This window comes from Notothenia coriiceps, unplaced genomic scaffold, assembly GCF_000735185.1.
Source record: "Notothenia coriiceps isolate Sejong01 unplaced genomic scaffold, NC01 NC01_scaffold00037246, whole genome shotgun sequence".
In the NCBI taxonomy this organism is placed as follows: domain Eukaryota; kingdom Metazoa; phylum Chordata; class Actinopteri; order Perciformes; family Nototheniidae; genus Notothenia; species Notothenia coriiceps.
The window spans coordinates 8,966,187-8,977,121 of NW_011369947.1; the positions used below are offsets into that span (position 1 = coordinate 8,966,187).

Genomic DNA, 10,935 nt, shown 5'->3' on the forward strand with positions numbered 1-10,935 from the left:
GAGTCTGAAAATCAACGCCGCGCGATTGAATTTCTTCTTCGCCAATTGTACCTTTGATCTTTTTTTTTTTTTTCTACAGGCGCTTAGGCTAGTGCACTAGCCCCTAGCCTCCGGGCTAGTGCACTAAAAGTTTTCTACGCCTTCTTTTTTTTAAACCCCTACGCCTCTAACAAAAAAAAAAAAAAAAAAAATTTATGAAAAAAAATTTACAACATAAGTTACAATTGTTTGTTTTTTACTGGGTGCCCCAGATAGTCACAGAAAACAGAACAAAAATCGACAACTACTCTACTCTCTGCTCACTCCTTTCCTGCCCACACATATGCTCCATCAAGGATGGTGCTACAGGCCGCAAGGCATTGCACTTAGAACTACAATATAAGCATGTTAATGTTAATCTAACTGCTCCGGCGATCCACTAGCACCCCCCCCCATTTTGCATTTTCTCTCAGGTCTCAAGGTTGGCAAGTATGGTTCCACTGTCTTTCTAGTAGCTCTGTAGCCCCGTCCACGAGTAACGTTTCCACGTCAGGTGTTATGTATGCTAGCAGCAACACACACAGTTAACTCAATGATACAAACATGGGTTAATGATTAGAGGTAACTGAGTTATTTATTTAGTTAAAGTTTCAGCTATTCTGTTTGCAGTTCTGTCATCACATTATTTAATATGATTTGTTAAAACATTGTTGTTTCTTTTGATGTGAAATATTATGCATTTAATTAAAATAAAAAGCAATGTTTTGTTCACAATTTGTTTAGTTAGTTTACCTTATTTCTTGTCAAAAGAACCGTTAATACTATCGTTAAAAGGACCGGATCGATAAGCAGTATCGATATAAGTAGTAGTACAGTTAAAACCTTAACAATCCGAATAATCGATTAATCGTTTCATTAATCGATTATCAAATGAGTCGTTTGTTGCAGCCCTATTCCCAACACCAGTTGCCTTCAGTCACGTGTGTCGCTCAACCACTGCTGTCCAAATGTTTTTTGTTCGCTGCAGCAAACTTACTTTTCTAAACATTGAAAAGATAAGGAAGTGTGGAAAGATGGATAGCCGACTGTGAATGCCCCTTTTTAAAAGAAACATGGTCTTCATCAGGGTCCAGGTAAACAGCAGTGCTCACAAGTAAGTCCATGTTGCTGACAGGCTCTAGTGGTTACACTGTTGTGAGCTGCTATAGAAGCGGGGGCCAGCGTGAGGAGCCACTCTCCCTTCAGAGAGAGAAACTCCGTGAGGTCCGTGTAGCTCTTTTCAGACTCAATTGGCGTTGCATGTAATCGTCTCCCGATTCAACCGCGTCCAGCTGCTCTTTGTGTGTCTTAGCGGGCGACAATGGAGCAGATCACGAGACCTCTGCAGGGAGACACAGCTTCTCTGCCGCTGCCCTGCTGTTTAGAAGTTCACTCTCCCAGAAAACTATTTGCATCTGGGCTTCTGTTACGCTCTGCTCTCAACAATTAGTGCCTCAGTGGATGTATTGTTGCGTTATTGTGACAAGTACCAGTATGTTCAGGCTAGAAGTCACGGCTGGATTGTTACCAGTCCTGCGTTTGGTGGTCACAATTTGAGGGAAAGAAACCTTAAGTGATTATTTTTGACTGATAGTCCAAAAGGCAATGATTGTTTTTGAAACATTCTTCACATGATTATTAAAAAAGTTATTAAAATGATCTTGTAGTCTGTAGTTAGGAGGATGTGTACCAAGTAAGATGTTCTGTAGAAGTGTGTCGAATGATATTGTGACTTTACCAAATATTTCACTTACTGTGATTTAGATATTGATGATTTTGATAACACTTGCATTACATGTGCAGCCCTTGTGGTCACTGTGACAAGAAGGTGTCTTCATGTTGAATATATAAGTTGCATTTTGGTAGTTAGATGATGGGGGGCATCAACATTAAATCCTGCTCTTTTAAAGGAGGGTATCTTCAGTTTTACTGCAAACTGCCTCGCCTGTATTATTGCCATCCCTCGGGTCTCAGCCAGGAGACAGCAGCTGTAATGAGTCCCCGCTGAACGCTGACATTTACAGTCCTGCCTTTGGATTTGGGAGCTCATTAGTCAGGTGTTCTCTTACTACAAAACCACCATCACAGCCACTGCAGGTGTTCATGAACCTCATCATGCTTTTCCTCTTATTAGAGAAGTGAGAAGGCTGTGTTTGGAAGTCATTAATCAATCCTGCACGGTCAGGTACTCTCCAAAAAGTCCTGTAACGGCAAAAAAGAAATACATTAAAAAAAATATCCTCAGTTGTACATGGGTAAACATTAACTAAATGTTGGCCGGCAGCGAGAGATATAAGAAATGAAATGATTGTGCAGTATTTTTAACATCTTAAACTGATAATATTATCAAAGTCATCTCCTACCAGGTTTTTCTTTTAAATTCTGAAAGCCTGTCTGTGATTGTTTTCAATTGAGCACGACCAGAATCATGATTTTTATTTACGGAGAACCCAGCTTAAACCGGGGTTTTAATAAATAAAAAAACGAAGTCTGTAACTGTGTGGTCCGAGTGTTCAATGAGACTTACTTTAACTGGTCTTGTCAGAATTTGACTGATACTGAGGTATAGTGGTTTGTTTGAGAAACTAAGATTCCCAGTTGTTGTTTCGACAAAACTGGACTCTGCCATAAAGTGTCTGTATCATTTCTTTGGTAAGAAGAAATAATAACTCAATAGTAACTTTGAGTTGACGTATATTGGGGCAAGTAATCGAATATGGTTTAAGATGTCACACCACCAGTTGTCCTTCGTTGTTAGGCTAATGACTCTCCCTTTGTGTTTTTAGATGACGCTAGCTGTCTCTGGGATCACCTTTCCCTGCCATCACCTCAGTGTTTGTCGAAGGTCCTCAGCAGCCAATTCCCAGGAACCCACAGAAGAGGTACACACACACACACACACACACACACACACACACACACACACACGCCTTGGCACTAAGTAACAAAATAATTGTATTAATAACTTCTGTCTGTTTAATTCTCAATATTGTTAAATCATTTGTTTAATGCTACCATCTGTTTAAACTGCAGAGCTCAGATATTTAATTTTCCATAGTATTTGTCTTGTTCTTGTTGTACATGGCACAGCTCATGATTTGGGGTGTTTACTTGCAAGAAAGACCTCAGACATACAAAACAATCTATATTTACCGTAATTTTCGGACTATAAGCCGCGCCTTTTTTCCAATTTTTCGACGCTGCGGCTAATCTATGGATTTGTACAGCTAACGGTCACTAGGGGACCTCCTAAATCTATGGATTTTACAGGTTACAGTCCACCACCTTTAACTCTATGGGCTCTATGGCCGGTCCGCGCCCCCCACCTTTAAGCGGCGGGCTCCAGCAGGAAAAGCTGGAGGCCGGAAAAGAGTGAGACAGGTAGCGCGCAAAAGTAAAAGTGGAACCGAGAGTGGTACGAGAGACAGAACGAGAGCAAGACAGACAGACATTACGAGAGCGAGACAGTTTGTCCCCGTACCACTGGTTGAAAACCACTGCTGTAGAAGTTTGTGTGTCTGAAACGCTATGTGATACAGTACAGTTTACACAGCACATGTTCTGTAGCTACTATTGCACTAAATGCTAACACTTGAATACGTTATGCAAATATGCAACTTGTTTGTTGAAATGTTAATAAATGGGAGCTTCCTCAAACAGCCATCTCTTTCCCGACAATCCCCTCTGTGCACGAACCCTTACATATGGTAATGAAACATTAAAACACCTGCGGCTTATAGTCCAGTGCGGCTTATATATGTACACATCATTCAATTTAGCTGCTGCGGCTTATATTCAGGTGCGCCTTATAGTCCGAAAATTACGGTAGTCAACGATTACTTTGAGTAAGGTGTAAGTATTTTTTCAAAGGTTCTATATTTGCTTATTTTTACAACTTCATTTCTCTTACTGTGTTTGTGTACGCACCATTACACACCAATATCAATAGCTTGTACGTGTAAACCTCCAATAAACCTGATGCTGCTTCATGTCCACAGTGTGCAGATGTCCATATGGTCAGCGACAGTGACGCGGATGATTTTGAAGACGCGTCAGAGTTCGGGGTGGACGATTCGGAGATGTTTGGATTGGGATCCTCTACCTGTCGGAAAGCACCTATGAGTAAGTCAAGTGGAGCATTATTTGAGTTGTTAATTTCCGCTCCAGGTTTTGTATTGAACTCCAGGGGCATGCATCTCAGAGTTTGACAATAATCTTTTTTTTTTTTTTTACAGTGCCAGAAAATAGCGAGAACGAAGCTGATGCCTTACTGCACTTTACTGCCGAATTTTCTTCAAGGTAGGAGCTAAACGTCAGGTTCTCATTTGAAAGGCTTTGAAAACAAAAGAAAGCCGGCATGTAACAATGTCTTTATGAACTGATCTTTGTGTCCCTAAGGTATGGAGAGACCCACCCAATGTTCTTCATCGGGACTTTGGAAGCTGCGTCTCAAGAGGCCTTCTATGGCAAAGCCAGAGATGTAAGTGAGCTGAAATGTTTTAATGTATTAAGATACTGTACACAATCTTACATATCTTTGTCACTTAAAAGTCAAACGATTGAAGTGTAAGATTGTTCTAGTGTTGGTTTGAGGCCCTATTAGGTTTTTTCAGTTTTTCCTTTCCTGTAGTGTGTTATATAGGTTTTAGTGAATGGTGAATTAGACTCCTTTGTTTACTGTTACAAAGGGACATCACTAAGTAGCACTCACACTTTTATGGCTAGCGCTCCAACACATTGTTTTGGATAGGCTAAGGGGCGGGACATCTCGTCGCTGGTTGACCAATCCAGGGTGTCTTAAAAAGTATTAAAAGTTGATAAATCAATTTAGCGAAAATGAAGGCTATTAAAAATTATTAAACGGCATTTTCCAAGGTNTCCTGGTGCAATACAATTTTCACTTGCAGTGTTTTACTATTATGTCTGATGTTTCTCTATTAATATTGCTGCTGCATTAATGTGTATGTTGCATCATGTTACTTCTGTAGATGTGTTTCCGAGCCGCTCCGATTACAACGAGAGTTACAACGAGAACGTGACGTCATATTTACACTAGACGGATCCTTTCTAGCCATAACCCACTTACAGGCCTGGCATATGTACTACAGCGTCTCCAGCGCTTTCGAGCGACAATGGCCGGCCGTGGCCCAACCCCCCATTTCCCTGATAGGTGGAGCGATGCCCATGTAGGTGGAGCGTCACCGCCCAGTATTCCGGGCTGACGTCGGGTCGGATGGAATCTGTATCCGCTCGTTGTAGCCCCGTTTTTTTTTTAAATGTGGGTACGGAGGAAAAGAGAGACACTTGGTGAGTTCCCTGTAACACCGGGTGGGGACACATATTCATGTATAAAAGACGTACAAAAGTGCATTTTGCATGATAGGTCCACTTTAAGTTTGAATGTCAGAAATAGCCTAACATTGCTTCTCAAGAGGAAGAACTTCCAACCAGAATCACTTTAGATGTTGATTTGTTTCCTGTTGACTCGGGTCATTCCTGTGAGTGTCAACACTTATTTCTCTTTTTGCGCACGGAAATGTAATGAATCATTTGTTGGTCTACAGTATTTCAAATCAGCAGTCGGTTTCTGATTCTACTTTGTCACTACTGCTGTATGATCTTTAATAATGCAAACATGACCTTTAGGATTACCAGTCTTTCATTTTTCGCTGTTTAAAACACCAATACTATGATAATAATGAAACAGACTCAGTCCTGTTGTGACAACAATAATGGCAGCTGTCCTTCTCCCTTGAACATACCTATTCTATTTTTATCAAATGATATCAAACATATACATATGCATTATTTTATCAGCGAATACCACTAATGGTTGTGTTGTATCCAAGATCATTAACAATTGTCTCTTGCATGACTGAGTTTGATCAGATTACACTGTGAAACATGATCACAAACCTTGCTTATCACCTTGACCACATCTTGTTTTGCTTTTAACCATTCAGGCATTGGATTTCTCTCTTAATACCAATGATCAGATTACCAATTGTTCAGCTGTACAAAGCCTTTAATGACTTTTTCCTTAAGATTTCTGTCAGCTCAGCGAAAAACCTTTAAACATAACAACATTTGCATTTCGTTAAGCGGCCAAGAATCTTTACTATTCATTAGCCAGGGTTGCATGCCCATTTCATCCATATAATTATTATTCTTTGTAAAACTGAAGGAAACCAGCCTTTTAGTATCTAAATACATGTATGAGATCATATTTCACACCCCTTTTTTTTCATCCCTAGATTTTTGATTGAATTACAAAATCTGAATTTGCAATTACTGCACAGAAACAATTGTTTTCACAGATTCCTACCTTTTTTATGTAAAAAGTGAATGGTGAACCAGTCGCAGGAGTGTCTCTACCTGAGTGGAAAGGCTCTCCGAGGGGCTGTACAGTAGCACGACAGTCACCTGCTGGAATGAGCCAGCCCCACTTGTCACTGCAAAAACTAAAGATTAACACCTCCCTTCAGCATCACATGGTGTCATACTGACAGATGAGTGTTTGTTTTTCTCAATGTGTGTCTGCTGGCCAATGTGAATATGCATGAGTGTGTGTTGTTAGTGAGTACGCATACATGCAGGTGTTTATTGGGCTTTGGTGCATGCTTGCACTCAATACATTGTGATAGGAAGCTTTTGTTTATGCAATAAACAAGGAGTAAGCTATTCAAGATGTCATACCACAGTATATCCAATCCAATAATTAAATATAGCTAAACATTGCAAACATAATATATTAGCTTCAGACTTCTAAACCTGGCTCCCTCTTTTTGCATCGGCTTGATCTAAATACTGGAGATCCTTGTTCAAAACTATTAAGATTGAATTGTTGATAATATATGAACATGAGTTCTACTGGGATAATTCAACTCCTGAAATTGATGTAGCTCATTCCTGTTACTAGGAAAGACTCAAATATAATTTGCCATCACATCCATAGGTCCAAATAGTACAATTATTCAGCTTATTTTCCAAAGCTGGAAGAACTACTCCAATATTTTATTAATGTAAAATTGACAATACTACAGTGTAAAAATACTGTAAGTTACAAGTAAAAGTCCTGCATTCAAAATGACACAAGTAATGTTAATCTTTATGGAGAATGGCCAATTTCGGAATCATACATTTAAAATGATTGTATTTGAATTATTGATGCATTAATTTGTTCATCACTTTATATTTTCATTTGGTAAATCTGGGGTCTATTTTAATTATTTGATATAGTGATGGGCAGCGTCACCTATAATAATAATATATCATAATGTTTAAGTTGAGTTGTCCATTTGCAATGCAGCTCAATTAATTTAGTGGAGTAAAATGATAAAGAAGCATAATGTGAAAGTACTTAAGTCCCTCAAATCCCACCTTGCTTCAGTACTTGAGAAAATGTTAAACTCCACGTAAGACAAAACACAATAAATGAGACACTATTATTGGCTTTAATTCAGCTGATGCAGATCCATATAAAAATACCTTGACCAACCCATTTATTATTAGTGACACTTCCTCTTTAGCTAAGTGTCTGTTACTACAACAAATTCCTGCTTTTCACCTGTGGATGACACCAAATGTCAACATTATCGCATGGTTAATACATTTGTTGGCTTATATGAATATGATCTCCTCTTTCCAGCTTGGTTTCATAACACCGTTATTCAAAGCAACCAAATACAAATTGGTGAGCACTCTCCCTCTTTTGTGCCTCTTTTACAAGGCCTTGACCAAAATCCCTTATTCCCAGCCTGAAACTCCTTAGAGAGGTAAATTCAAACACCTCTCCCACTTAATAACTGCTTTGCAACCAAACTCTATTCATTGTCCTGAGAAAAAAAGCCCAACTCAGGTTTCAAACAAGCAAATCTATTGACGGTCAGCCTGTGCTCGGTGTTGAGAGGAAAGGCTTGCAGGTGTTACGTATTGTGATTATATGGGCTGTCTCTCTTATGTACCCACAAACAGATCTGGGGCAATGGAAATGGGAGTCTGCTGTCAGGTCAACATGACTTTTCCATCCTGGTGTTGATGTTTATTGGAATAATAGTGGGTAAATGACGGGGCTACTAAGCAGTGTTGTGGAAAGGTGTTCTGTGCCTTTAACTATAGGACACCTGTCAATCATGCCGGCTTTACTTTGAACACACTGTAGTTAAGAGAATGGTGAATGGATAATTTAGAGGTGGAGTAGGGTACTCATTAGTAAATGTATTGTAATGAGTATCGTGAAGCTTTGCATTAAAATGCTGCTTTTAGTTGAAACCCCTGTCATTAGAAAAGAGCCAATGAAATTGTGGAGGAATAAGTAAAAAAAAAAATGAAATGAGTCTCTGTTTTGCACTTTTGCTTCCCTCCTCTCAAAGTCAATAGGTTTTTGGTTAATAAAGGATAGGGTTTTTGAAATATCTCAGTTACTACCCCACTCACACATTTTTAAGTTTTTAAACGTCTTAATAAAGGTGGTTCTGTTAAGAATTCCATTTTATTCAGCCAAAGCGAATGACTAAAATACCACTACGCTAGGGAACCAGTGCAATTCGATCTCCAGTGTTTGCCTACAAAACCATGTCATCCCTGCAGCACTCTATAGACATTATTTTAGCCCCATATTGCAGTTATGATTGTCACACATCAGAAAACAAAGTACTGAAGGATGTACAAGACTACACGTTCACGAGTCCAAGCTGCTCTGTGAGGCTGTAGGCAAAGAGGTGGTTTAAGATTAAGTCTACGCTAAGTTATTACAATTTATCCTCTGAGCATCCTGAATTTGAGTATGACATTTTGGAAATATACATCCAACACTATGGATATATTTCATTATAAACAAACTATTTAAACATGTTGATTGGGATCATCATTGTCATTTCTGTGGACTATGGATATATATGTTTTAAAAATGTCTTAATCCATATAGAATTGTCAACATATTATAGGATGAACCAATCAAACGCGATGAACCAATCAAACACGATGAACCAATCAAACGCGATGAACCAATCAAAAGTGATGAACCAATCAGAAGTGATGAACCAACCAAAAGTGATGAACCAACCAAAATTGGCCAGCATTGAGAAAAAACTCTCCGATTATTTCAACAAGTGGGCCTAAAATATAAAATCTAGTCTGATAGAAGGCGGCAGACAAAAGGCCAATTTGATACCTAATCAATAAGCTTTATATAAGAACGGTGGCCTTTCCAAGATATTTAAGACTCTGCTTGTCAAGCTTAGTTCTACACCGACATACATAGCTCATATAGCATGGTAGCTAAACAGGAATTCTGGGAGGTTCCCTGTGAGAAACCAAAGTGTTGGATAACATGTAGATGTGTTGAAACAACATACATTTGAATGCAACAACCAGAGTCATTATGGTTTAATCTATAGGTATCATTAGTGCCTGCATCAACGCAATAGTTGTAGAGATCTCACTGGACCAAATGTTGGACTGAGCATCAACCACAATCCTAATCTTATTTAGTCACAGTTTGAGTGTAGCTAAAAATCAGCTTTAACCACAAGGCATTTTTGAGAGTTTGATGATATTTTGTTGGTCAGTCACAAAATGTATGATCTCTGGCTCCTGCAGTAGGAAAACAAGCTATTTGACACCTTCTTAAAATCTGCAGACTAAGAGGGCATGGCAAAACTTTTATTTATCAAGATGAAGCGCAGTGTGGGGTCCTTGCAGTAAATTCCTCTGGGTGTCTAAGAGCATGTCTGTGAAAGAAAGCCAGTTTTTATGTTTATGAACTTGACCACATTTTTTGAAAGTGAACAAATGTGAGTGAGTGTGTGTGTCTGTTTGTGTTTGTGTGAGCACAAAGTGTTCGGTTTGTGCACAGTTGGAGGGTTAACAGGGGTCTCAGCAAAAAGTGGACCTGTAACAAATCAACTCATTCCCAGGAAAAATAAATAATTTGTTACCAATAAAAATGATCCACAAAAAATACATGAGAACAGCATTTTGCACAGTCAGAGCTCTTTCAACTGAATGCCAAGGCACAAAATTAAAGAGGCCAGAAATATTGCGGGGTGTGAAATGCAGACACAAAAAAAGATTAGTCAGGATCAATTGCATCATCGAAAAAAGGTGAACTGGGGTAGCGACCAGCTTAAATGTATTTTAAGTAACTATAGTGAAGTAATGCTGTCTTGACGGAAAAATATATTAGCAACATGTGATTACATTTTGCACAAGAACAATCTGAACATAGAACTCCATCCATCCATCTTTCTTCTCCCGCTTATCCGTGTTCGGGTCGCAGGGGTAGCAGTGCCAGCAGTGCCAGCAGAGAGCCCCAAACTTTATTTTCCCTGGCAGCATCAACCAGCTCTGACTGGGGGATTCCAAGGCGCTCCCAGGCCAGCGAAGAGATATAATCCCTCCACCTGGTCCTAGGTCTACCCCTCGGTCTCTTCCCAGCTGGACGTGCCTGGAACACCTCCCTAGAGAGGCGCCCAGGTAGTATCCTAACTAGGTGCCCGAACCACCTCAACTGGCTCCTTCCGACACGAAGGAGGAGCGGTTCAACTCCGAGTCCCTCCCGGATGACTGAACTTCTCACCTTATCACTAAGGGAGACACCAGCCACCCTGCGGAGAAAACCCATCTCGGCCGCTTGTATCCGCAATCTCGTTCTTTCGGTCATGACCCATCCTTCATGACCATAGGTGAGGGTAGGAACGAAAATGGCCCGGTAGACAGAGAGCTTTGCCTTCTGGCTCAGCTCTCTTTTCGTCACAAAGGTGCGGTAAAGGGACTGCAGTACCGCCCCCGCTGCTCCGATTCTCCGAGATTCTCATTCTCTCGAGAACAAGACCCCGAGATACTTGAACTCCTTCACTTGGGGTAAGGATTCATTCCCTACTTGGAGTGGACAGTCCATCGGTTTCCTGCTGAGAA

The 10,935-nt window shown here is 40.0% G+C and overlaps 2 protein-coding genes across 2 annotated transcripts in view; one reads left to right on the forward strand and one right to left on the reverse strand.

Moving 5' to 3' along the window:
* The window catches only part of LOC104965717 (inward rectifier potassium channel 16-like), a 13,664-nt gene extending 7,234 nt beyond the window's left edge, over positions 1 to 6,430 (reverse strand). Inside the window, exon 1 of the mRNA XM_010794722.1 lies at positions 6,344 to 6,430. The gene's annotated coding sequence lies outside the window, so the exon portion shown is untranslated. The remainder of the gene's footprint in view (positions 1 to 6,343) is intronic.
* Positions 1 to 10,935, forward strand: part of faf1 (Fas (TNFRSF6) associated factor 1) — a 74,746-nt gene that overhangs the window by 52,280 nt on the left and 11,531 nt on the right. The window contains exons 7-10 of the mRNA XM_010795558.1: positions 2,805 to 2,900; positions 4,017 to 4,140; positions 4,254 to 4,317; positions 4,417 to 4,498. Of these exons, the coding sequence (XP_010793860.1) occupies positions 2,805 to 2,900; positions 4,017 to 4,140; positions 4,254 to 4,317; positions 4,417 to 4,498 (366 nt within the window). The remainder of the gene's footprint in view (positions 1 to 2,804; positions 2,901 to 4,016; positions 4,141 to 4,253; positions 4,318 to 4,416; positions 4,499 to 10,935) is intronic.